Source organism: Tribolium castaneum, chromosome 10 (genome assembly GCF_031307605.1).
Source record: "Tribolium castaneum strain GA2 chromosome 10, icTriCast1.1, whole genome shotgun sequence".
NCBI classification, from domain to species: Eukaryota; Metazoa; Arthropoda; class Insecta; order Coleoptera; family Tenebrionidae; genus Tribolium; species Tribolium castaneum.
Window position 1 is genome coordinate 4,225,904 of NC_087403.1, and position 27,386 is coordinate 4,253,289.

General features: G+C 33.6%; 1 protein-coding gene across 7 annotated transcripts; it reads right to left on the reverse strand.

Annotated features, from left to right (window-relative positions):
• Positions 1-741: 741 nt before the first annotated feature.
• On the reverse strand, positions 742-26,707 carry dysf (dysfusion). Of its 7 annotated transcripts, none has more exons than XM_064359447.1 (9): positions 26,552-26,707; positions 19,494-19,675; positions 17,911-17,972; positions 11,997-12,116; positions 11,397-11,591; positions 6,971-7,155; positions 6,294-6,400; positions 5,925-6,231; positions 742-1,620 (listed from the first exon to the last, which is right to left on the reverse strand). In XM_064359447.1, exons 1-9 carry the CDS (start codon positions 26,560-26,562, stop codon positions 996-998), a joined length of 1,794 nt encoding a protein of 597 aa, XP_064215517.1. In that variant the 5' UTR covers positions 26,563-26,707; the 3' UTR covers positions 742-995. The 7 variants fall into 7 exon arrangements, with proteins under 7 accessions (XP_064215517.1, XP_064215513.1, XP_064215515.1 ...); XM_064359443.1 differs by lacking the exon at positions 26,552-26,707 and adding an exon at positions 22,647-23,018; XM_064359445.1 differs by lacking the exon at positions 26,552-26,707 and adding an exon at positions 22,647-23,016 and having other exon boundaries at positions 12,012-12,116.
• Between the last annotated feature and the right edge of the window lie 679 nt (positions 26,708-27,386).

Consider the following 27,386-nt stretch of genomic DNA (forward strand, 5'->3'; position numbering starts at 1 on the left):
GAAATGATGGTCGATTTAGTTTATTTACTTCGTATTACGAATCGCATAAATTAAACTAAATACATATATACAGAATTGTCTACCTTACAGAATAAAAGATAAAAATATAATACTCTTATTTGTTCAGATTTAATCATTTATATTTTATCACATCACTTGATTATACTTTGGATTCAATCGTATCAGCTACGAAACGTAATTGCAATTTTCATAAGTCCGTCTGGTGTTTCATTTTTGTGACAGCCCGCGGCCGTAAATAATGGTGCTTCCTTGTTTGCAAAATTTCAAATAAATGTTTCCGTTGTGCAGTGGCGTGTGGCGGCATTCCTTTTTGTTTTTGTAAAAAATTTACCACTTTTTTATCTGTCTATAGCAAATAATTTATGTTGGCAACATTCCTACTGACTGTGACATATCAAAAAATTTAACTGCGTGTTTTTTGTAATTAAAAATAAATAATAAAAAAACTATAAATGCCATCATAAATGTCACTGTGATGTCGAAATGTAGCATTTAGAAAAATTTTTTTTTCGAAAAATCACTTGTGCGTTACTTTTGGTTTAGTCTGTACATCCACACCACTCTTCGTTGAACCTGTTTATTGCTAAGAAATGGAACCGCATTTAAAAATCAGGGTTTTTTAAATGAAATTTGCTTAAACTATTTTCAATGGCCATTTCGGATGAACACGTCATAGGAATCATTGGTATTGCAATAATTTTTATTGTCACGTTTTTATTAAAATCAGGGTTAAAATTGAGACGTTCGACGAGTAAATGCTTATTTTGTGAAGTGACTAGCGACAAAACTTGTGTTACTTTGAACAGCAATAAAAGTTAATAACGCCAGTGACTTTGGTTTTATACTTACTAAGTTTCCGCTGGAATATTTGTGTAATAGGAACAATAACAATAAGTGCGTTGCCTTTTCTAATGGATAAAAATAAATAAGCTAAATTCGGTAGTATTGCACTGGGCCTACATCGTCCGCTAATACTAAGGAGTATCACGATCAGCCGACTCCGAACGCCTTGAATGTTGGTGATTTCTCTTCGGAGGCGGCTGTAGAGGGAACAATCTGTGTTCGGACGGCCAATAGATCTGCCTTTCGGCGTCGTCTGCCGACGGCACTGTCGTAATAGACGGGACGTATTGTTCCGGCATCCAGTCAAAGGAGAACGCGCTGCCGGTTTGTGTGCTGGGAGTTGCCGTTGGGGTTGGCGGCGCGCTTCCCACGTACGGGCTTAACTCCTGGTGGCATAGATCAGGAACTTTTTGCAAGGTGTCGGACCACGGTGGACTCGGGTTCCACTGGTCCATGAGTTCGCTCGGATCGACTTTGAGGAGAGTTCTCGGACGTTCCGTTACATGCGAGATTATTAGGAGTCCAGTACTGCCGCCACCTTCAACATCGGAGGATTCCGCACTCAATTCGAGGCTTTCAAGTTCTTTGGGTTTTCTCTTACTGTAGGAATAATCTACTGGTTCGGAATCCACACGCCGATGTTGATGGTGGTGCTGACTATGGTGCGAATGGGTGTGTGTTGAGCGATGCGTGAGGTGGGTTTGGATGGACGCCGGCATTGCGCTCAAATTCGGATAGCCCGCGCCCTCGTGGCTACTGAAAATGACACGCATTTTTAGTCCACTCTGCGGAGGACTGCAATTTAGGAGACGACGCACACAGAGAGTTCATTGTATCTTCAACCGTATTTCCAGCGTTTTGATAAATATGTGACGGTGCGCAAAGAATTATCAATTTGCGTTCCACCGTATATTTTTGCGAACGCTGCGATTACGGTTGAAGATAATTATAGAGAATTTTTAGAAAAAAAGTCCGCGGCACAATATCTTCAACGGTTTCGGTATAAATTAATATTCCAATAGTCGACTACAAAAATAAGAAATTTTGCGCAATAATTGTGTTTTTGCTGAATAAACGCTAACAAAAGATAAATTTGGTGATTTTTTTGTTTTTGTTTTATAAAAACAGGAAAAAACTTGATTTTTGGTTTAAAAACGTGTTTAAATCCACAGAACTTGTCATTTTTGACATAATTCTGTGATTTATTGGCATAGTTTTTAAGAAATTTTGCGCAATAAATGAGTTTTTGTCGAATAAACGCCTAGAAAAGGTAAATCTTTGGTCATTTTTGACCAAATTTGGTATTTTTTTTGTTCTAGTTTAATATAAACAGGGAAAAAACTTGATTTTTGGTCTAAAAACTTGTTTAAATCTTTAGAACTGGCAGAAATAATGCCATTTTTGACATAATTTTGTCATTTATTGGCTTACTTTTTAAGACATTTTGCGCAATAATTGAGCCTTTGTTGAATAAACACTTAGAAAAGGTATGTTTTTGGTCAATTTCAACCAAATTTGGTGATTTTTTCGTTTTAGTTTTATAAAAAAACAGGAAAAAAAACTTGATTTTTGGTTTAAAACAGTGTTTAAATCCACAGAACTTGTCATTTTTGACATAATTCTGTGATTTATTGGCATAGTTTTTAAGAAATTTTGCGCAATACATGAGTTTTTGCCGAATAAACGCTTAGAAAAGGTAAGTCTTTGGTCATGTTTGACCAAATTTGGTGATTTTTTGTTCTAGTTTAATATAAATAGGGAAAAAAAACTTGATTTTTTGTCTAAAAACGTGTTTAAATCTTCAGAACTGGCAGAAATAGTGCCATTTTTGACTTAATTTTGTCATTTATTGGCTTACTTTTTCAGACATTTTGCGTAATAATTGAGCCTTTGTTGAATAAACGCTTAGAAAAGGTAAATTTTTGGTCAAATTCGACCAAATTTGGTGATTTTTTCGTTTTAGTTTTATAAAAAACAGGAAAAAAAAACTTGACTTTTGGTTCAAAAACGTGATTAAATCCTCAGAACTTGTCATTTTTGACATAATTCTGTGATTTATTGGCATAGTTTTTAAGAAATTTTGCGCAATAAATGAGTTTTTGCCGAATAAACGCTTAGAAAAGGTAAATCTTTGGTCATTTTTGACCAAATTTGGTGTTTTTTTTGTTTTAGTTTAATATAAACAGGGAAAAAAACTTGATTTTTGGTCTAAAAACGTGTTTAAATTTTTAGAACTGGCAAAAATAGTGCCATTTTTGACATAATTTTGTCATTTATTGGCTTACTTTTTAAGACATTTTGCGCAATAATTGAGCCTTTGTTGAATAAACGCTTAGAAAAGGTAAGTTTTTGGTCAATTTCGACCAAATTTGGTGATTTTTTCGTTTTAGTTTTATAAAAAACAGGAAAAAAAACTTGATTTTTGGTTCAAAAACGTGTTTAAATCCTCAGAACTTGTCACTTTTGACATAATTATACGATTTATTGGCATGGTTTTTAACAAATTTTGCGCAATAAATGAGTTTTTGCCGAATAAACGCTTAGAAAAGGTAAGTCTTTGGTCATGTTTGACCAAATTTGGTGATTTTTTGTTCTAGTTTAATATAAACAGGGAAAAAAAACTTGATTTTTTGTCTAAAAACGTGTTTAAATCTTTAGAACTGGCAGAAATAGTGCCATTTTTGACTTAATTTTGTCATTTATTGGCTTACTTTTTCAGACATTTTGCGTAATAATTGAGCCTTTGTTGAATAAACGCTTAGAAAAGGTAAATTTTTGGTCAAATTCGACCAAATTTGGTGATTTTTTCGTTTTAGTTTTATAAAAAACAGGAAAAAAAAACTTGACTTTTGGTTCAAAAACGTGATTAAATCCTCAGAACTTGTCATTTTTGACATAATTCTGTGATTTATTGGCATAGTTTTTAAGAAATTTTGCGCAATAAATGAGTTTTTGCCGAATAAACGCTTAGAAAAGGTAAATCTTTGGTCATTTTTGACCAAATTTGGTGTTTTTTTTGTTCTAGTTTAATATAAACAGGGAAAAAAACTTGATTTTTGGTCTAAAAACGTGTTTAAATTTTTAGAACTGGCAAAAATAGTGCCATTTTTGACATAATTTTGTCATTTATTGGCTTACTTTTTAAGACATTTTGCGCAATAATTGAGCCTTTGTTGAATAAACGCTTAGAAAAGGTAAGTTTTTGGTCAATTTCGACCAAATTTGGTGATTTTTTCGTTTTAGTTTTATAAAAAACAGGAAAAAAAACTTGATTTTTGGTTCAAAAACGTGTTTAAATCCTCAAAACTTGTCACTTTTGACATAATTATACGATTTATTGGCATGGTTTTTAACAAATTTTGCGCAATAAATGAGTTTTTGCCGAACAAACGCTTAGAAAAGGTATATCTTTCGTCATTTTCGACCAAATTTGATGTTTTTTTTGTTCTAGTTTAGTATAAACAGGGAAAAAAACTAGATTTTTGGTCTAAAAACGTTTTTAAATCTTTAGAACTGGCAAAAATAGTGCCATTTTTGACATAATTTTGTCATTTATTGGCTTACTTTTTAAGACATTTTGCGCAATAATTGAGTTTTTGCTGAATAAACGCTTGGAAAAGGTATATCTTTCGTCATTTTCGACCAAATTTGATGTTTTTTTTGTTCTAGTTTAGTATAAACAGGGAAAAAAACTAGATTTTTGGTCTAAAAACGTTTTTAAATCTTTAGAACTGGCAAAAATAGTGCCATTTTTGACATAATTTTGTCATTTATTGGCTTACTTTTTAAGACATTTTGCGCAATAATTGAGTTTTTGCTGAATAAACGCTTGGAAAAGGTAAATTTTTGGTCATTTTTGACCAAATTTGGTGATTTTTATGTTCTAGTTTAATATAAATATGGAAAAAAACTTGATTTTTGGTCTAAAAACGTGTTTAAATCTTTAGAACTGGCAAAACTAGTGCCATTTTTGACATAATTTTGTCATTTATTGGCTTACTTTTTAAGACATTTTGTGCAATAATTGAACCTTTGTTGAATAAACGCTTAGAAAAGGTACATTTTTCGTCATTTTCGACTAAATTTGATGTTTTTTTTTTGTTCTAGTTGAATAAAAACAGGAAAAAACTTGATTTTTGGTCCAAAAACGTGTTTAAATCTACAGAACTTGCAAAAATAATGTCATTTTTGACATAATTCTGTGATTTATTGGCATAGTTTTTAAGAAATTTTGCGCAATAAATGAGTTTTTGCCGAATAAACGCTTAGAAAAGGTATATTTTTAGTTATTTTTGACCAAATTTGGTGATTTTTTTGTTCTAGTTTAATATAAACAGGGAAAAAAACTCGATTTTTGGTCTAAAAACGTGTTTAAATCTTTAGAACTGGCAAAAATAGTGCCATTTCTGACATAATTTTGTCATTTATTGGCTTACTTTTTAAGAGATTTTGCGCAATAATTGAGCCTTTGTTGAATAAACGCTTAGAAAAGGTAAATTTTTCGTCATTTTCGACCAAATTTGATGTTTTTTTTGTTCTAGTTTAATAAAAACAGGAAAAAAAACTTGATTTTTGGTCTAAATCTTCAGAACTTGCAAAAATAATGTCATTTTTGACATAATTCTGTGATTTCATGGCTTACTTTGTAAGAAAGTAAGCGCAGTAAATAAGTTTTTGATGAATAAACGCATAGAAAAGGTAAGTCTTTGGTCATTTTCGACCAAATTTGGTGATTTTTTCGTTCTAGTTTAATAATATCAGGGAAAAAAACTTGATTTTAGGTCCAAAAACGTGTTTAAATCCTCAAAAATATTGATTACTATGTGTTAATCATTATACAAATACTACCATTTTTTCAAATTTGATTAAATTCAGAATGGTTTTTTTTTAAGTCAAGAGAACATTTTTATGTAAAATTTCATGCTTCACAATTTTTATTTAAAACATTTTTTGTGGAATAAGTATCAAAAACACTTTATTTTCGTCGGTGGTTAAAAGAAAAAATTCGTGGACTAGACGTTTTCAAATGAAAGTGTTATTTTACTGGCCTGGCCACTAACCCGGTGAATTCCTGCCCGGGTGGGTTTTCCGGGTAGTAGAGGAGCCGTGAGGGTGGTCCAATGTCATAGGCGAGACCATACTGGAGTTTGTTTTGCACGGAATAATAGTGATAGAGCCAGTTGTTGGTCCGCATGACGGCCGCTTCGGCCTCGCTCAGCACTTGGTTGGTGCAGACGATGACGGGCTGCTGACTGCTTTCGGAGCTTTCTTTGACTTGCAGGACGCAGTGCATCCAAATCCAGTCACCGGAGCGTCGCTGAAACTGCGCTAGCAGAATACACGACCGCTCCTGTTCCGATTGGGTGACTGGAAGGGAAAATATTCAAACGCAAAAGGTCAGTGAGTTATTTTTGCTGATAGCGACTTACTCAGTCGGTGTTTTGTCTGGGCCTCACGCGTGCATTCCCAATGCAGCAGCCGGTACCAGGACACCCCCTGCAGATCGGCGCGCGGAAAACCCAAGTAGAATTCGCCGCTGCAACACAAGTGTAACATTCGTCGTGATTTATGGTATTCGATGTCACCGGCTCTCCCGCGACCCGATGACCTGGACGGCCCCGGCATCACGAGCAACCGTTGATTTATCGCACGAGTGAACAAAGCCCCAAAGAAAGCTCATAAATGCCACGGGCACGAATATTTGATCTGGAGTGCGGACCTAGTCCCCAATCATGCCACCTACTACCAACACTTTTCACCACCAAAAGTGCCAAACATAGTAATCATCGACCTTTACATAATTAAAAAAGTCTTAACCCCCTGCATCACCCCAAACCAATTGGACCCCAAACAACACAACAAAATTCAAGTTTGGATCTAAAAAGGCATAAAATAACGTTACTTTCTTCTTTAAAGTGGTGATACTTAGTTTCATGTAATATTTTTTAAAGGGCGTTTCGTCAAAAAATCAGATTATTTCAGAAACGTAGCAAAATCGGCTATAACTATATGTTCTATTATTTTTGTAACATTTAAAGGTCGGTGATGGAGTGGTGCTTCCCCCAGAGCTCGTGGGGTCTGGGCCGCTTTGCCGTGCGATACTCACTTGTTGTCGATGTGGATAAATCGCATATCCATCGAGTGTACTGAAGTGAAGACGTTGGTGGCGCCCTGCACGACACACTCTCTGGTTTCTGGCATCGCCACTGGCGTACAGGTGGCCAGGAAGACTGGTTCGTTTCGACTGCATAATGGCAAAAACGACAAGTATCGACCCTGCACCAGCACTACCTGCGACAATATGTATAAGTAGTGGCGCTTTATGCTTTTGCATGCTGATTAGGTTCATTTCCATTCTGACTCGTTACACAAGAACATGTTCCGGGAGCTGGGGAGCTCCTTCTAGGCGAGTAGGCGTCGCAATACAACGCACAGACAGCACCACACCAGTGCACTTTCTTGGTTCTTACTCACTTGTTTACGCCTATTTTAACCTTGGTCTAGCTGATTTAAAATGCTGCACATTCGTTATATTTCAAAAATTCTTATTTCATTTCATTTAGTTAGAAAGCTCCTTCAGTTATCTATCTCTTGAAAAAAAGATAATTGTTCTGCAACTCCTAGTTTCTATATTTCTATATATCTATATAATTTTGCGTTTTCTCGTCGCATTTTACGCAAGTTTAGTAAAAAAAACCTTTTTATTTTTGAAAAAATTATAGACAAAATGGCCGATTCTGTGATTGCTCTTACGATTTCACCGTAATCTGCGTTTGAAAGTTGAAAATTTTTAGGCTTTTCCATGATAGATACCTTCCAATATACATTTGGAACCCTGGAGTCCTCAAAAATTTGATAGAATTTGTCGCGATTTTTTGATTTTTGATTGATTCCGGGTATCCGGAACATTTATCGAGCAATAACTCCGGAACTATTAGAGATAACCCCATGAAGTGTATTATCATTGGAAAGCTCTTTTAATTATCTATCGTTTTCAAAAAAGACCTTTGTTCTCCGACTAATAGTTTTCGAGCAAATTGCAGATAAATGCAAAAATTGGTAAAATTTTTAAAAATTCATAACTAAAAAACTATTGGGAATTTGGCAGTTTTCTCGATGCCAATCGATTCCCCGGATCATTTTGCATGAGTAAGGATGAAAATAGTTCTACTTTTTCGAATAGTTTAAACGAAATTGAGAAAATAAAAAAAATTAATGGCCAAGGCAAATACCTTCATAAAAATGAAAAAAATTTTTTTTTAATTTTACCCTAGCAAAGTTTTATGGGCTTTTATATGTTTTAACAACCCACTAGGGTTGTTAAAAGTCTAAAAAAGTTCATTTGTTCGATTTTTTGATGTTTGATTTTTTCAATGTTTGTCGAGATTTTGGTCGATTTCGGGTACCCGGATCATTTATCGAGCAATAACTCCGGAACTATTAGGGATAACCGTCTGAGGTGTATTATCGTTGGAAAGCTCTTTTAATTATCTATCTTTTTCAAAAAAAGATCATCGTTCTCCGACTAATAGTTTTCGAGCAAATTGCAGATAAATGCAAAAATTGGTAAAATTTTAAAAAATTCATAACTAAAAAACTATTGGGAATTTGGCAGTTTTCTCGATGCCAATCGATTCCCCGGATCATTTAGCATGGGTAAGGATGAAAATAGTTCTACTTTTTCGAATAGTTTAGCCGTAATTGAGAAAATAAAAAAAAATAATGGTCAAGGCAATACCTTCATAAAAATGAAAAAAAAAAATTTAATTTTACTCTACCAAAGATTTATTGGCTTTTATATGTCTTAACACCCCACTAGAGTTGTTGAAAGTCTAAAAAAGTTCATTTGTTCGATTTTTTGATGCTTGATTTTTTCAATGTTTGTTAAGATTTTGGCCGATTTCGGGTACCCGGATCATTTATCGAGCAATAACTCCGGAACTATTAGGGATAACCCTATGAGGTGTATTATCGTTGGAAAGCTCTTTTAATTATCTATCTTTTTCAAAAAAAAGACCTTTGTTTTCCGACTAATAGTTTTCGAGCAAATTGCAGATAAATGCAAAAATTGGTAAAATTTTAAAAAATTCATAACTAAAAAACTATTGGGAATTTGGCAGCTTTCTCGATGCCAATCGATTCCCCGGATCATTTTGCAGGAGTGGGGATGAAAATAGTTCTACTTTTTCGAATAGTTTAGTCGTAATTGAGAAAATAAAAAAAAAATTAATGGTCAAGGCAATACCTTCATAAAAATGAAAAAAAAATTTTAATTTTACTCTAGCAAAGTTTTATTGGCTTTTATATGTCTTAACACCCCACTAGAGTTGTTGAAAGTCTAAAAAAGTTCATTTGTTCGATTTTTTGATATTAGATTTTTTCAATGTTTGTCGAGATTTTGGTCGATTTCGGGTACCCGGATCATTTATCGAGCAATAACTCCGGAACTATTAGGGATAACCCTATGAGGTGTATTATCGTTGGAAAGCTCTTTTAATTATCTATCTTTTTCAAAAAAGACCTTTGTTCTCCGACTAATAATTTGGGAGAAAATTGGAAATAAAAGCAAAAATAGGTAAAATTTAAAAAAATTTATAACTAAAAAACTATTGGGAATTTGGCAGTTTTCTCGACGCCAATCGATTCCCCGGATAATTTTGCATGGGTAGGGATGAAAATAGTTCTACTTTTTCGAATAGTTTAGCCGTAATTGAGAAAATAAAAAAAATTAATGGTCAAGGCAAATACCTTCATAAAAATGAAAAAAAATTTTAATTTTACTCTAGCAAGGTTTTATGGGCTTTTATATGTCTTAACAACCCACTAGAGTTGTTAAAAGTCTAAAAAAGTTCATTTGTTCGATTTTTTGATGTTCGATTTTTTCAATGTTTGTCGAGCTTTTGGTTGATTTCGGGTACCCGGAACATTTATCGAGCAATAACTCCGGAACTATTAGGGATAACCCTATGAGGTGTATTATCGTTGGAAAGCTCTTTTAATTATCTATCTTTTTAAAAAAAGATCATTGTTTTCCGACTTATAGTTTTCGAGAAAATTGCAAATAAAAGCAAAAATAGGTAGAATTTTAAAAAATTCATAACTAAAAAACTATTGGGAATTGGGCAATTTTCTCGACGCCAATCGATTCCCCAGATCATTTCACATTGGTTTGCATTAAAATAGTTCCACTTTTTAGAATAGTTTAGCCGTACTTGAGAAAATAAAAAAAATAAAAAAATTTCTGTGTTCTTTACGATGTATTTTTTCTCCTAGTTCTTCCTGTTTCGTAATCGGCGTTTAAGAATTGAAAAATAAAGGAAAGTTTTATCAAATTTTTTACGTTTTTCTTGGAAACTGACTTATTAGAGCAAAAATCAAATGAAATGCGCTTAGAATTATCTATTTTCTCGTAAAAATCCCGTGCCGCTCTGGTTTTTTCAATACCTACATACATTATTTAATTTTTAACCTTCTAAACCCTTTAATAATGCAAAAAATTAAATGTTTGATTATAGAAATTTAGAGATAGGTAGTAGATAGGTAAGTATTATTAGAAACGAAAAAGTTGTAGGTATGTAATAAAGCATCCTTCACATGTATTGTAGAACTTTATTGCCATATTAGAGCGTCTAAAGGCTTTATGGAGCCTTAAAGCCGCTTGTTAAGTGCCACATGCCAACTCTGCTACTCATTTTTAAACTCATTTTTATTTCCAAATAAAAACGAAAATAAGACTGTTTTAAGAAAGTATATTTCCTTTTCTTCAATAAAATCTAACATTGGGTTTCTTTCTCCGGCGACTGAAAGCTGCAACCAAGGATGTCGACAAGGATTGTTCAAGCTCCCGAATAGGCAACCGGCATCACGACTTGTGCTTTTGTGATCGACCTAAATAAATCCAAACATATCGTGGTTCCCTAGCGCTAAAAGTGTAATTTTTGGGCGTGTGTCCGCCCCGTTTTTTTGAAATTTATTCGAATGGTAGTCGGGTTGGAATTTTAAAACCGCAAATGTATTTGCCGCTTGTATTTGACAGATTCCTTTGGTATCTAAGGCAGCTAGCTATTCTACTCGTAGGTGTGGGTGGAATCACTGTTGCTGCTAGAGGTCGGGAAGGGGGAGTCGACCTGGTTGAGGTTACTGCATAGTGAAAGGCAGATCCGGCATTTGGTACATTTAGCAATGCAAACAATTTCCATTTTTTATATAATTTTCTCGTTCGAAAGCGATCAAAGCCAAATTTATATTTGCAGTTAAACTGTGAATATTCGTATCATGTTTGTCTTATAAGACTGTGTTTTATCGCCTATTTACAAAAAACAGGACCAACTCATCTTAAAAAAATCGCAAAGTTGCGAGAATACGTCTTGCGCTGACTTACCAATCAGCGGTGCGGAGTGCGTTAGAATGTGAGCTTATGTCAGCGATCAGCCAACCACAACATCGGAGTTTTCGTGTGTAAGCAAGCGCATAATAGTGTTCTCGTTTGGGATAAAATGAGCGTTCCGTAAAAGAAATAATTAAAAAACTACCTTTTGGTCCCCGAACCTCATTTGCCGCCTTGCGTTTCTAGAAACATTCATCCTACATAAAAATAAACGAATTTCTTCACTAGTGCTAGAATTTGATCCTGAATTTACTGGCCGTCCCAATTCGCATTGAATTGCTTGGTGATCCTGCTTATCTATAATATCGTATACACTATCTCCATGGATCAACAGGTCCTCCTGTAACAAAGACATGCCGTTTGTTAGCAGGCGCCCGGAAAAGTGCTTAAAATTTTGAATTGATACAAATATTTATATGTTTTTCGCTTCATCATTACATTAGTGTAATGTTAATGTTACACATAAAAGCAATGGCTGTCGGCGGAGTGGCTAACATATTAATAAGTCTTAAAAATCGCTGCGTCACGGAGGTTAGTTAGTCAGTCGTCTTGCTTTACTTAACTACTAAATCCTGAACAAGCGTCAAAGCTTCTTCAGTTTTCTGCATTGTCCATGCATTCACATTTTTTCAACAAATGATCTATCACTTAAGTATCCCTGTGCATGAGCGATTCGATTTAATTACGTGGTTTGTGTTAGCTCTCAAGCTCATTCATAGGCTTAAAGCTCAAAAAGTTCGCTCACCTGTAAAACACTCACCATGGAATGTCCCAGGTACTCCGCAGCATTGTCCGATATATACAACAGCTTACCATTTTGAGTCATCATCATCAGAAAGCCGTTCAATGCCTGAAACAAAACAATCTAGGTTTAAATATAAAATTTTTGAGGCGGCACGTTCATTTATTAAAAGGGGACGAAAGGATTTAACGGATCATCAGAAGAGAGTCCAAGTGTTCTAAGTAAAACATTGTGTTCCGCATAGTGGCCATTTATCGAGTTTTAGTAAGTATTTGGCAATAAATTTTATAATTCTCCTTTTTCCGATACATTGATTGATTTCCAGACCGACTCGCGTTCATTAATAATTTTTTCTTTGATTTGATTTCGTGTAAGTAATGGTTTATGGACAGTTATTTGGAGTTCGTGCAATACCTTCTCTTTGAAAGAAGAGGCCTGATGGGGTGTTGGATGGGGTGAGTTTCAATCTTGTTCCGAGGAACAACCTGGAAGGGGATTATGAATGTTAGATCTCTGATTTTAATCTGTCAAAAGTAATCACTGCTTTAGAATAAAGTATTTTACCAACTTTCCGTTATAAAAAACGAGCAACAAAGTACGGAATTGAGATAATACAAAATTCTGCAAACTGATTAGAAATCTTAATTTAGTATTTTAAGTATGAAAGTTACCTTGGTTTAATGTGAAGCAGTTCACTCGAAGCGAGTAAGAGAACAGTAATGTATTGCTCCTAGCATGTAATATATTCTTTAATGATCCTCTATCAGGCTACAAGATCTTAAAAGTAAAGCGTACTCACCAGTTTTTATAAGATCAATAATAAATTGAGCGTACACTTGGCCCAAAATAAATTATCATTTTGGGTGTATCAGCTACATCGGTTCAACTTCGTTAAGGCTATGAATGCACAACGTTTTACTTTCTTTACCACTAAATTCGAAAAGCGCCACCAAATTACAGACCACAAAAGAACGAAGAATTTCGATCTAATTCGGTAATTTTTGACGAAACTTCTAGCTTAGAAACAAGAAAAAAAAATCAACTTTCATTGTATTTTTGGCGAAAAATTTAAAAAAGGCAGGAATAATACGATTTCCGACATTCAATTATCTGGCAATATTTAAATAATAATAATTTTTAACTAAATACGTGCCTGCGTGACATTTTTAGGGTTATTTCGCAAACAGATCCAATTTTAGACCTTTATTAAGAATCTTATTCATAGAAATTTGGTAAAAAAGTGTAATTCTTAACTTAAAATAACGAAGAAATAAGAAGAATTAAGAAGAACGCCAATTTTTTCGATCTAGTTTGGTCGTTTTTTGAGGAAAATTTCGTTATTTTTGGGTGAAAAACGTGCTAAATTATCAAAAGTAATTATTTTCATTCATTTATTTTCCTTTTTTTAAGCAATTGAACAATTGTATCAGTTCCGTATCAAATAATTCAAAATGACATCAGTTTTTACGTGAAAATAAAGTAATTTTTACCGCAATGACGGTGTTTTTTGTTACTCTAAATAAGTCTGAAGTAGATCAGTTTTGTTATTTTTTGACAAAATTTTGCACAACATCAATTTCGATGTAGTTCTAGTCAATTTTTACCAAAATGCTCCAACGATAATAATGTCACCTTTGTCGTTCATTTGTGATTTCCGGCCCCCTCGTGCGATTTCATGTAAACACTTGCCAAAATTTTGAAAATAGACAGAGTAGCAATTCTGTGATTTATGGCCATTTTATAGAAAACTTGTGCAAAAATATGTCGAACTATATACCATATCATTTGCGACCTACATTGGAAGTTAGAAAAATCGCAAAATAAGTAGGAGTATCAGCTACATCGGTTCAACTTCGTTAAGGCTATGAATACACAACGTTTTACTTTCTTTACCACTAAATTCGAAAAGCGCCACCAAATTACAGACCACAAAAGAACGAAGAATTTCGATCTAATTCGGTAATTTTTGACGAAACTTCTAGCTTAGAAACAAGAGTTATCTCCCGAAAAAAAAACAACTTTCATTGTATTTTTGGCGAAAAAGTTAAAAAAGCCAGGAATAATGCGATTTCCGACATTCAATTATCTGGCAATATTTAAATAATAATAATTTTTAAGTAAATACGTCCCTGCGTGACATTTTTAGGGTTATTTCGCAAACAGATCCAAATTTAGACCTTTATTAAGAATCTTATTCATAGAAATTTGGTAAAAAAGTGTAATTCTTAACTTAAAATAACGAAGAAATAAGAAGAACGTCAATTTTTTCGATCTTGTTTGGTCGTTTTTTGAGGAAAATTTCGTTATTTTTGGGTGAAAAACGTGCTATAATTATCAAAAGTAATTATTTTCATTCATTTATTTTCCTTTTATTAAGCAATTGAACAATTGTATCAGTTTCGTATCAAATAATTCAAAATGACATCAGTTTTTACGTGAAAATAAAATAATTTTTACCGCAATGACGGTGTTTTTTGTCACTCTAAACAGGTCTGAAGTAGACCAGTTTTGTTATTTTTTGACAAAATTTTGCACAACATCAATTTCGATGTAGTTCTAGTCAATTTTTACCAAAATGCTCCAACGATAATAATGTCACCTTTGTCGTTCATTTGTGATTTCCGGCCCCCTCGTGCGATTTCATGTAAACACTTGCCAAAATTTTGAAAATAGACAGAGTAGCAATTCTGTGATTTATGGCCATTTTATAGAAAACTTGTGCAAAAATATGTCGAACTATATACCATATCATTTGCGACCTACATTGGAAGTTAGAAAAATCGCAAAATAAGTAGGAGTATCAGCTACATCGGTTCAACTTCGTTAAGGCTATGAATACACAACGTTTTACTTTCTTTACCACTAAATTCGAAAAGCGCCACCAAATTACAGACCACAAAAGAACGAAGAATTTCGATCTAATTCGGTAATTTTTGACGAAACTTCTAGCTTAGAAACAAGAGTTATCTCCCGAAAAAAAAACAACTTTCATTGTATTTTTGGCGAAAAAGTTAAAAAAGCCAGGAATAATGCGATTTCCGACATTCAATTATCTGGCAATATTTAAATAATAATAATTTTTAAGTAAATACGTCCCTGCGTGACATTTTTAGGGTTATTTCGCAAACAGATCCAAATTTAGACCTTTATTAAGAATCTTATTCATAGAAATTTGGTAAAAAAGTGTAATTCTTAACTTAAAATAACGAAGAAATAAGAAGAACGTCAATTTTTTCGATCTTGTTTGGTCGTTTTTTGAGGAAAATTTCGTTATTTTTGGGTGAAAAACGTGCTATAATTATCAAAAGTAATTATTTTCATTCATTTATTTTCCTTTTATTAAGCAATTGAACAATTGTATCAGTTTCGTATCAAATAATTCAAAATGACATCAGTTTTTACGTGAAAATAAAATAATTTTTACCGCAATGACGGTGTTTTTTGTCACTCTAAACAGGTCTGAAGTAGACCAGTTTTGTTATTTTTTGACAAAATTTTGCACAACATCAATTTCGATGTAGTTCTAATCAATTTTTACCAAAATGCTCCAACGAAAAAGGCCAAAATAATGTCACCTTTGCCGTTCATTTGTGATTTTCTGCCAAAATTTTGAAAATAGACGGAGTAGCAATTCTGTGATTTATCGCCATTTTATAGAAAACTTGTGCAAAAATATGTCGAACTATATACCATATCATTTGCGACCTACATTGGAAGTTAGAAAAATCGCAAAATAAGTGAGTTTTTTATGCGAATAAGGTGATTTTCTTGTTTATTTTACAATGATTTGGACGTAAACAGTCAACATTGTTGAATATGAGTATCGCTTTGCTCGAAAAACTTGTGCAGTTGATTCGAACTCGTAATAATCGTAAGTCGCAAGCGGTGGAGCGAGCGCGTCCATTCGCGCGAATTTGTTATGTCATTATAGCATCCACCGGAGCAAAAAAGCACATACGATGTGTAGTGTATACGTGTTTACACTACATTGCTTAATCCGTGTCTTAATCGATACAGTTGTGCATGTATCTAGATTGCTTCACCACATATTGCCATATTTAATGACAGACTAGTCAGATGAAGAGCGGCAGATATTGCGGGCGGGTCCGTGGGAAAGTAGTCGTGTTCCCCTCGGCTTGAGGTCACGAGCTGACCCCAGCTTGTCCCCGTACCCCGCGTTTCTTCGATACAGATCCGCCCAAGTGCCCTGAACTAGCCCTGTTTGAATCCGTTCTCCGATAAAGATGGTCCGACTAATTCTACGGCCTCTCTTTTATTTCTCAGATACTACTCAAATCCGCCAGTTTCGGCCTTCCTACACCAGAAATTATACGCTTTCTTTTATGTTTGAGGCCGAGCCAATGCAAAATTTGAAGTTGTCTAACAAATAACTCCGAGTTTAATGAACCAGAAATAAGATCAACCTGATTAAAGGTCTCGTTACCGTTAATCCATTTTCAGTTTTCATTCTTACCATTTTTCTACTCCAGGGTTTTATATTTTTTATTTGCATTTCACAACACTTCACAAAATGACGCCTAGACCAAAAATTAGTAAAAAAATTTAACAACTACAACGCATGAGGAGAAAATTAAAAACAGAAGTTATTTACAATTTTTGCGAGTTTTTCTACAATACCAAAAGGATTTGCAAAACCAACCGGCTGTCCCAAAAACGTCAATCACAGCTATACTTTTCGAAACGTTTATTTTTCCTGTACTAGTTATTTTAACCGCAAATACTCTTTTACCACTTTATCAATTAGGTTCTAGCTCTTGTTAGCAAGTTTTCAGCAAAGAAATTATCATTATTGCGGAAAAATGGAAACCATCATTCAAATTTCGCGGAACCTCCCCGAACTTGCTGACAAGAAAAAGAACCGTTGGTAGCGTGGGAGGAAGGAAACATTGCGAAGATACGCTTCATTGCGTGCACTATGCGCCTGCAACGACCTGTTCGACATTTAAAAACTCCAAAATGGGCGCAATCTCAACTGAAAATGATTTTGGTGTCGAATTTGCCGCTAACGTGGCTGGTGCGGTGATTTATCGTTCCACGCTAACGCGAAGCAAGAAAGTTTGGGAAAATTTTGGCTAAAAGCGTGTGAAAGCGGATTAACTAAAATATGAATTTATCAAGCGCAAAAAATAAAGCAAATACGTTTTGAAAATGGCTCAATAATATGATGCAAACACGCAAGTGAGTAATTGTCTCATTTGAGAACCGAACAGAAGAATTCCCACGATGGACTTTAGATGCATCGACCAAATAGCAATTACTCTAACCGCTGAATACATAATTCAAGCAGAAGCCGGCAAAACGATTAGACACTGCACAATATTATATACATAACATGCTTTGCAACATTATAAAAATCACAGCAAGATCAGAAATGATAGTTTGCTTGTGCCCTCGTATGTTCCCAATAATCGGCGAAAATGATTAACATTCCATTACCATAACTTCCGCAAATCGATTACTAACACGGGCAAAACTCTACCTCTAAATGTGTAAAAACTAGCAGAACATGATTGTCCAACGACACCTTAGTTTTACTATTATTTTGCCTCCAAGTCCCCCAAGTTTATTTATTATTAAAAAAGCTACATTTTTACACAAACTGCAACACTTTGGAACACTTGCATCTTCTATCCAAATCAATAAAATAACTTTGGGAATTATTGTAAATTAGACTCTCATTTCTCTGAATTTGAAGCTTAAAGCTCGTGAGTCGCATGACACACACCGCCGGTTTTCGTAGTTGCTGCAACATTTCCAGTGATGTTATCAATTGTGCAGCATTTTAAGACAAACTAGTTTATTTTATGCTAAACTCGTAAAAAATCTGGGAAAATTTTATTTAAATCGCTTTGTTTGCCGTTTCCAGTAAGTAATAATTACTCAATAAGAAACTCACCTTTGAAAATCCGATGTTGGGTGTTGGTGACTGGTGCAATCCCACATCATGGCATTTGAATGCTGCAACAAATACAGCAAAATACTACAATAACTCAAATGCTTTTGCTTGGTCCGAAAATATTGTATAAATAAAAAAATCAAAAAAATATTTTCGGATTAAAAATCACAACTTTTGCATTGCATTTACCCGGGGGTGAATACCGCTATCAAGTAATCATGTTATTTACTTGTTGGTACCCCATGTCCCCCAGCTAGCATAACTACTACATACACATAATGTGTAATTTTCTTGTAGTTTTTTAACTGCCCGCTGGTTATGAGCTCGACTGTGCCCAAAAGAATTTTGAAAATCTTGACAAAAATGGATAAAAGTAACAATTAGTGGTAGTCATTACGAGCGTTATTATCCGATGTGCATATTTAAAAACAGTTACTAGTTAGACGAGTTAGTGACACTTTTTAGTTGTAGCAGTATTGTTATAATCTAGCATTTATAATTGCTCTTATTACATGGCTAATTAGCCGCTCCGTATTCAAATCTACATTAAGGCTGAACAATACCGAGGATTACCACGTTGGCCTGAAAATGGAAAATGATTTTGTGTAGCTGCTTCCTACGTTTTGAATTTTTTCCAAAATTCGTCAAATAAATAACTTGGTCATGTTGCTTTTCCGCGGACAATAGCGGACGTTAAATCACGTATTTTGTCTAAATAATGGAAGAGGTTAGATTATCCATTGTTTATTGAAATCGGACTGCGGAATATTAAGTCAATCAATGTCCGTTTTGTGTCTGGTGACAAAATCCTCCATTGATTGGACTGTCAATTAACTCTGCAGCAGACATGTATACGTGCCTGCGAACGCTTCTTATCTGATCCGTGTGTCACTTTAAAGACTCTGAAATGTTTATAGAATACTGAAGAATATGTCGAACTGGCGTCATCTATTTGCAATTAGCTGTTTCACCCATTAACCCATGGCATTTAAACTATGGCGGATAGGATGTGTTTATTTATCGCATGTTTTCTTCAAGGTAATGTGTTCAATTGTACTGTAATGCATGGTTTATGGTGCTCCCAGCTTCGCAAAATCCGCAAGTAAACGCTTGCTGATTGGAAATTTCGAGCAGTTCCGAAAAAGTCACCGCATAACATTCCATTAGAATCATCTATCATACTGCGTACCTCCACCATAATTTATATGAATATACAACATTCTCATTATTGATGAGATGCTGGCGGTCGTCCGTAGCTTAAACACATTTTTGATATTTGCATATTTAAACTACCTTTTTTCTGGTAATTAAAGCAAATTTCAAGAAAAACCAAGCGATTCAATTGAGATTTTTGCTTTTTTTTCCGAAACTTACGAACGCCAGTAGTCTCCAAATTTTGGTAATATTTGTGTAAAATAACGGAGGAAATAGAATTATTTACGTGTGGTAGTTCCTGCTACCAAGGTATGTATGTTCAATTGTTTTGCACTTATTGTGGTTGTTCGAAATGAAATGCGCCGATTTATTGTTTGATAGAAATGGCAAAATCTTACATAATAATAGTCAAGTATCAAAATACATACCTTGTTGAAAATAATTAGCTTTCCTGACATATACACAGACTAGTGCCATAAGCTGCAGTTGTGAAAGCCTTTGCCTCGTCGATGGTGGTAAAGGTAATAACTCACGTAAATTTGCTATTTCTGCATTTATTAGGTCTCTTCGTAGCTTGCTGGCTCCTTTGGTCGATTTGTTTGCATCAAACCTTCAAAATAACAAAACAAAAGATTCTTTGTAGAAGAAATATTTCTAATTTCATGCAATTATTTTTCGGATCGGGACTTTTTAAACAGTACTAACTTAATAAATAACTACATAAAATAAAATTAGACATAGTTCATTTAGTTTCTTATAAAGAAAAGAAAGCGTTTAATTGATTATCGGTTCAAAAGTTTTTCTCTCATAGCTACTACATCCCAATTCTTATACGAAATAATCGTTTTCACGGCAATGTCTACGGTAATCCACCACGTGCTGTAACAAAAATTTTCATCCATTCAAGCCAAAGAATTCGGTTTCGCGCACAAACCAAGAAAAAGCTTAATCTAATTACTTTATTTCCACGACTAATAACCAACTTAAATTTGTGCTTTAAACTAATTTCGTAAATGCAACCAGTTATACATTTTTATTGCGCAAAAAGTATGAAAAAATCGAACTGGCTGCATTAAAGTTTGTGAAGACAGGAGATGATCATTGCCTAAGATCCATTAAGTTTATTAATATTCATCACATGGGACTTTTCGTCGATTAACTGTTAAGCAAGGTTTCGATTTTAGTGGCATTTTGTATGATTTTATCTAATTTTTAATTCCACTTCAAATTTCAAATGAATATGCTGTCTATATTTTGACAAATTTAAATAATTGAAAAATAATTATTTTCTTACAAAAATTACCTCAAATGAGCTACAGTAAAACCTTTTGCTTAGTTTTTTGATTTACTACACAAAAAATACTTGAAAATAATCTTGGGTGCAAAAAATAATTACTTTCAATTATTTAATGGTCAGTGATAAGAACTTGCTGGGACACCCTGTATGCGCGCTGGGTAACGGTAGGGCATGTAAGTCGCGGCGAACACGATGCCAATCCTTAATAAATCTGCTTGTTAATTACTGGAACCGAGTAGGTATCTCAAGTTCACATGTTAGTACTTGGGTTCCTTCTGACAGGCTTTGCCTGTGGACGATACCGTTCTAACCGAGAATAAAAAAGCAAAACATGTTTTTCCGAAGGTATCGCAGCCTAGTTTTAAACGAACTTCTATTGGTGATTTTTTCGTTTTTAAAGGGAAATTGTGCCGCTCGCATTTTTGGATTAAATTAGATTCAGAGTGGGAATATTGCCCGGCATTGTTTTCTAATAACCTGATATAATACCGGTCCTGGTAAAGCTTTTTAGAGCAGTTTCACGACTCGCTATCTGTAAATTATTCCAAAAGACAACTTCCATCTGCTCTTGCCTGGAGTAAAAAGTATAAAAATGTACTTGACTCATCGATAAATAGATAATAGCTCAATTTTCTATTCATCTATTGTATTAATGAATTATTATGCGTTCAACTTGTTATTATTTAATTCAATGGGACGCCCGGGCCTGTGATTGTTTACAATTTTTAAGTTCACACACAATATTATTTTTTCGAAAGATTTCGTTTTTGCTAAAGAACTTCGCTCCGCAGTGAAAAGGTTAAAACCGTGCCTAAATAAATCTTTACGGTTTTATAAACATAACGTCCACAACGAAACTCGATCAAATTTTTTAACCAATTATTTGTTTGGCTCAAAAATAGCTCGAGTATCGCACCTTTGGTATTTAGCTCGATTTTAAACAATAATTTCGAATACGAATTAATAATCCATTCTGGAATTATTGGAGAGGATTGTTTGTAACGCCTTCTAAAGCAGATATCAAGGTTCCTCTTACTAGGCAGGCAATGTTTACAATAATGTAATCCACCTAGATCCGGATACAATCCCACAAAGAATACCTCGCATTTTCGAGTAATTTTCGGTAATAATCAGTATTTTTTCGCCTTTATTTCGAAGCACAAATCTTCTAATTGAGTTTCGTCAATCCGTTGTTTTATGCTCTTTTTAAACATGATTAAATGAAAACTTAGTAACTAATAAAAATTCAAATAAAATTTAGACTTATGCGCTTTTTATCTGACTGTTTGTTTATTTTGTCGTAAAAACTGTTTTCAATAGTAAAGTTTATGTGCGTAAATTTTTTTGTTATCAATATCAGTTAAAACAAAAATACTTTTTTGATTTAAAATTTTGTTATAATGGATACTATAATTTTTATTTAAAAATTAAAAAACTTATACCGCGTTTTAATATTTTAAGGCAGAATATTAAACTGCTTCTTTAGCAACCAAAATAATAGTTAATCATAATTTAAAATTCAAATACAGTGAAAAAATTGTTAAATATCTGCAAAAGACGGTCACTAGGTAGGGCCCTGGTGGCCCAGTGGAAGTCGGACAAGGGTTTTTAAATACAAAAATTGAAGAACAAAAGAGCGGAGAAAAGTGAGAACTCGTCAGAAAATAAGAAAATAATGCAGCAAAAGCAAAAAAGACCGTAAACAATATAGCAATATAGCTTTTTAAAAAAAAAATTCAAAAGATTTTTTTTAGAAATATGTATTGGCAAATTCTCAGGAAAAAATGCTAATATAAACATGTAATTTATTACGAATTTAATGGATTTTCGTTAAGTACTTAATTTTATAATTGTAAAATGAACCAATATAGGATTTAAAAAAAACAAAATTCTGTGTCTGGAAACCCCGAATTTTTTTGTGACATTGAAATTACTTAAAAATTCTGAATTTTTAACAGCAGACGAATAAAATCGTGTAATCGTGCATTTTTTAATTTGGTTTTCTCGAGCGTCAGGAACGAGTGGAGTAGTAGGGCGCAGAGTTTAGTGTAGGTCTGAATTGTTTGCGGCATTTTTGCGTGGAATATGGTTCTGTATCGCTGATGGAATAAATATTCCCTTTGGTTTGCAAAGCTGAGAATAATAAAAATCTGGTACTAGCATCGCTGGTGGGTTGTGGGTTTGCGAATTCATGTATAGCCAGCCGGCTCTTGATATAAATATCAGCTCACATCTTGAATGCAAAACAGCGAAGGAAATAAAGTAGATCGCACTCGGCACTCACCAGTGCGGTCGCAACGCAAGACAGGAACGTAGAAACCTGCCGAGCCATACCGGAGCCATACCGGAGCCAGCGATGGTTTAGCACATGCCCGATTAGGCGATTATCCACCGTTGTCGCCTGTCCTTTGTTCCTCCCCCGCTAAAGATCCGTAACAGCGCATAACGCACTGCGCATACTAGGTCACCACACGCGCAAGAGCCTGAGATACAGTACCACAGCTCTGTATTACAGCACTCCGGGCTCCGGGACCTCCACACGGAACCACAGGGCTCAGAACCTCTCTTTCATCGAAATTTCGACCAGAATAATCACTACTTCTAAACTTATCTCGTTAACTTCATCAGTTCACATAATAAACACTTAGAAAAGCTAATTTTTTTGTCATTTAGTCATTTTTTCGTTCTAGTTCTAGGAAAAAAGACTTGATTTTTGGTCTAAAAACGTGTTTAAATCCTCAGAACTTGCAAAAATATTGTCATCTTTGACATAATTCTGTGATTTATTGGCTTACTTTTTAAGAAATTGAGCGCAACAATTAAGTTTTTGCTGAATAAACTTTTAGAAAAGGTACATGTTTGGTCATTTTCGACTGAATTTGGTGATTTTTTCGTTCTAGTTTAATAAAAACAGGGACAAAACTTGATTTTTGGTCTAAAAAAGTGTTTAAATCCTCAGAACTGTTTTTGACACAATTCGGTGATCTATTGGCTTTCTTTTAAAAAAAAAAGCGCAATAATTGATTTTTTTGACACTAAATAACATAATATTAGCAATGAATAATTGTTCTCCAATTTACTAGCAGTTTTTTTAATTTTAAAAACTATGAAATTAATAAATTTTGACCGTAAACTGTAATTAAGTTTCAAAAATAACTGGAATTGGATCAAAAACTGTTTTATTTTTGTTATTATATTCCTCTCCATACAAGCATTTTAACGCGTTCTTCAGTCAGAACCTATTATTTCACCAAAATTTAGTGAAAAATACGCCGAAGAATCGCCAAATTGTGTCGAAAATGTTGTCATTTTTGTTTTTTTCTGAGCGTTTAAGCGAGATTTCTTTAAAATGGAACGTAGACTACCAGAAATATTTTATTTTTCTCCCCCTTTTGTTTCAGAACGTTGTTTAACCAGAATCGCTATTATTCTGAGGAATTTCGTTCAAAAAAAAATAATAATTTTCAGAAATGTAATTATTAGGCAATATTTTTCAAAAATCAGTGGAAAAATCAAAATTACAGAATTAAACCGAGAATGTTAAACATGTTTTTGAGTTAAAAACGTTTTTGTGGAAATTTGAAAAATCAGCAAAAAAACCTTATTTTGCTAAATTTAACGAAACCGAAAAATTAAAAAAAATTAACAACCATACATTATTACCTAATAAATTAATAATAATTATTGGTTTCTAAGCATCAAAATTCATTTTGGCAGATAATTTCCAAGGAGAATAAATGACGATTTATCTATGAAACTTGAAATCAAAATTTTAATATTTACCTAAAATACGTCAAATTTGTTCCACTTTTCACGAAGTTATTAGTCATTTAAAAGTGTGTAGCATAAAAAATACACAGAAGAGAAATTATGTTTATAAAAAAGACAAAATAGTCAATATTTTTTCCCTAATAAAAAATTAAATGTCTAATGTGGGCACTGTTAAATTTGAAACTTTGAATTTTTTTTTCAGTGATTATTTTGAGAAATTTTCTCGAAAAAAAAAACCGAAAAGTTTTCGGGAACGCAATTATATTTATTACCCAGTGTTTTTAAAAAATCTGCCAAAAACTCACTAAATTGGATTGAATAGTACAAATAAAAAATAAAAAACCAATTTTTGCGAAATTTTGCCAGACCGTGCTGAAACGTTTCTGGTATTCAACAAAATTTCGTTAAAAATTACCGAATTGAATCGAAAATGTACCTGCCGTATTTGAGCTAGAAACTCAGTGTTTGTGGAAGTTTGAAAAAAACGAAAACGCAATTATTTTGCTAAATTTCGATCAAACTGTCCGAAGGGCACATTTTTCAGTGAGGCATTAGAAATACCAAAAAATTGTTGAATTCGTTTGAAAGTCGTGTAATTTTGGTCTATTTCGAGCGTTCAAACAATTTGATACAAGAACTCAGTGTTCTTTTAATTCTTCCAATTCTAATAATTTGCTGAATCGCTAATTTACAAAACATATAAACGTCTAAAAAAACTCAATATTGGTGTCTTATTATTAGTTATTAAAAACATTTAACGAACGTAAATATAGTTATATTTTCGATACTATTTTTCTTAATTAGTAATAGTTGTTTTCGAAGCATCTAAATTAATTTTTGTAGCTACTTTCTAAAAAATGACGATTTATTTCAGAAACTTGAAATTTTTTTAAAAAGTCTGTCGATTAGTCGAAGACAAATTACGTTTGTAAAGTGGACGAAATAGGTCACAAATAAATATTCTTAACCTAATAAAAATTGTTATTGACTTAAATCCTTAGCCTGGTGCTAATTCTGCTGATCAAACTTGCAATTATAAATGTTTTACTTTTTATGTTCTCTTTGGTACTTAGTTACGTTTCTGGATGAGTCGTTACATTTCGGCGCAATATTTCGATAAAATCAAAGCCGCATAGTAATGGGATTTGCCGAAGCAATTTATTAGTGCGCTAAGAAAAGCGGGTATAGAATTTTAAAATGCCATATATAAAGAGAAATTCATATAAGTAAGTAGTACTACCGTTAGTCAATGGCAAATTTATTGTTAGATATAGCCTTTAAGTAGGGAATTTAATTTAAAATACCAATACACACTGTTTTCTGAAAACCATTAGTTATTACTTCTTCGTGTAAGACTTATAGTTGGCTTAGCAGATATACGATAGATTCATACAACCAGGAATTTTTCAGGTAATCATTTGAAATTCGACTTTTCAGTTTGTAGTCAGTAAAATGGAACTGGAGTTTTAAAACTCGGATCTATAGTTCAATGTTAAAACAGTGGGTGGTCTGTATTAAATATTATTCCAATTTACACATTTGACACTTTCCAAGACCTTGCATACACTGATTAATAACAAACAGCAATTCCAAACGGACTAGTACCGAACAAGAGATTAGTTTTTTTCGGTACTTCACTTAAATGCGCTCATTACACCCCATCATGAAATGGTAGTTTTGGGTTAGAAAAATGACCAGACATTCGTTGAATTTGTAAGCGCATACTACTTATTATAAAGCGTGACTCGCTGGAAAAATCAAATTGTTGCCGTTCGCGCATTCTATGCTAACATTGTTAGATCCATAATAATATTATTACTATTACATTATGTTACCAGCTCGCCATATTTTATCGCTTGTTATGTATTTATATACCTGTATGATCAAACACTTTATTAATGTTTAATTAGTGAGCAGCCAATATAATTCCTCAAATCTGCGGTGTATAACACTTCGCCAAAACCGCAACATAATTTAATTTAAATTAAGTTAACTCAAACATTTTGTGCTTTACTGCTGAGATATTAGTTGCGAATTGTCACTAAGATCATTATACAAAAAGTTCGGTGGTTAATAGGCGATGGAAAAAATAAATCTTGTTGCAAATCGCGGAATGTGGCTTACCGTCGCATTGAAGTTTCCGCATTATCGTTCAGAAAGTCGTATTTTTGCCGCATTTTGCCGTAATTTTAGAACGCATTTTTGCACTGGGTGCTTTGAGTGCGCATATTTTTCAAATTTGAAATAATTTTTTCCCGATTTGGTGAGTAAAAAGCGCCGAATTTGAATTAATTGTGAGCGGATGGTAGATGGGTGAAAAAATGCAGTGATGGGGCTTAATAAGCATATGCAAATTTCTAGTGCGATTATGGAAAAAACAAAGTGAAGGAGTGTATGTGGATTTACTATTAGATTTACCTTGTGAACATGTTTGTCAGTTAATGAAAATACAAATAACACATTCACACACACATTGTAGTACGAAAAACGGCGCGAATGGACAAAGCACGTGAGTTTTAGAATAAAAATACGATCGCGTAGTGAATTAGAGCGAGAGTTGGTGTGGTACCTGTACCAATGGAACCCCGAGAACTGAGGTTCCAGCGCCCTTCCAAGTCGCAAACGCGGACCCCTTCTATCCACAGTTATGATGCTACAATCTTACTGGATTTTCATGTGCCATACCATTACTGCTCGCTGTAATTTTCTTTCGAATTCTTACTTCACACGGGATCACTCCGTTTACTCCGTTATTCTACTGATGTGCTATTCGGCAAACATTTACACACGGAAAAATACATTTACTAGTGATCATTAAACAGAAAATTAGCGCCAAAAATTATTTCAAAACAGATTCTATCTATTTAGTTCTTTTCGCAAAGCCTTGGCTACTTCGACATTAACGTTGTAATTAAAAGTTTACAGACATTTGTATAAAGTTATGATTTAAATATTTGCTTCAGTAATATACTGACGAAGTGTTTTTACTAGAAAATTTCTCATCGGAAAAATATTTTTCCTAATGCGAGAATTACTTAGAATATCATACTACATAATTCTTGATTTATTTAGAATTGCTGTAAGTGTAACATCTTTTATTTAAGATCAACAGTGATTTGAGGAAATTCATTTTTTGTGTTGTTTAACTGTAAATGGACCAAACTCTCGACAAAATCAGAAAAATCAAACATCAAAAAACCAAGCAATTGACTTTTTGCACTTTTAACAACCCGAGTTCTAAGGGATTGGAAAG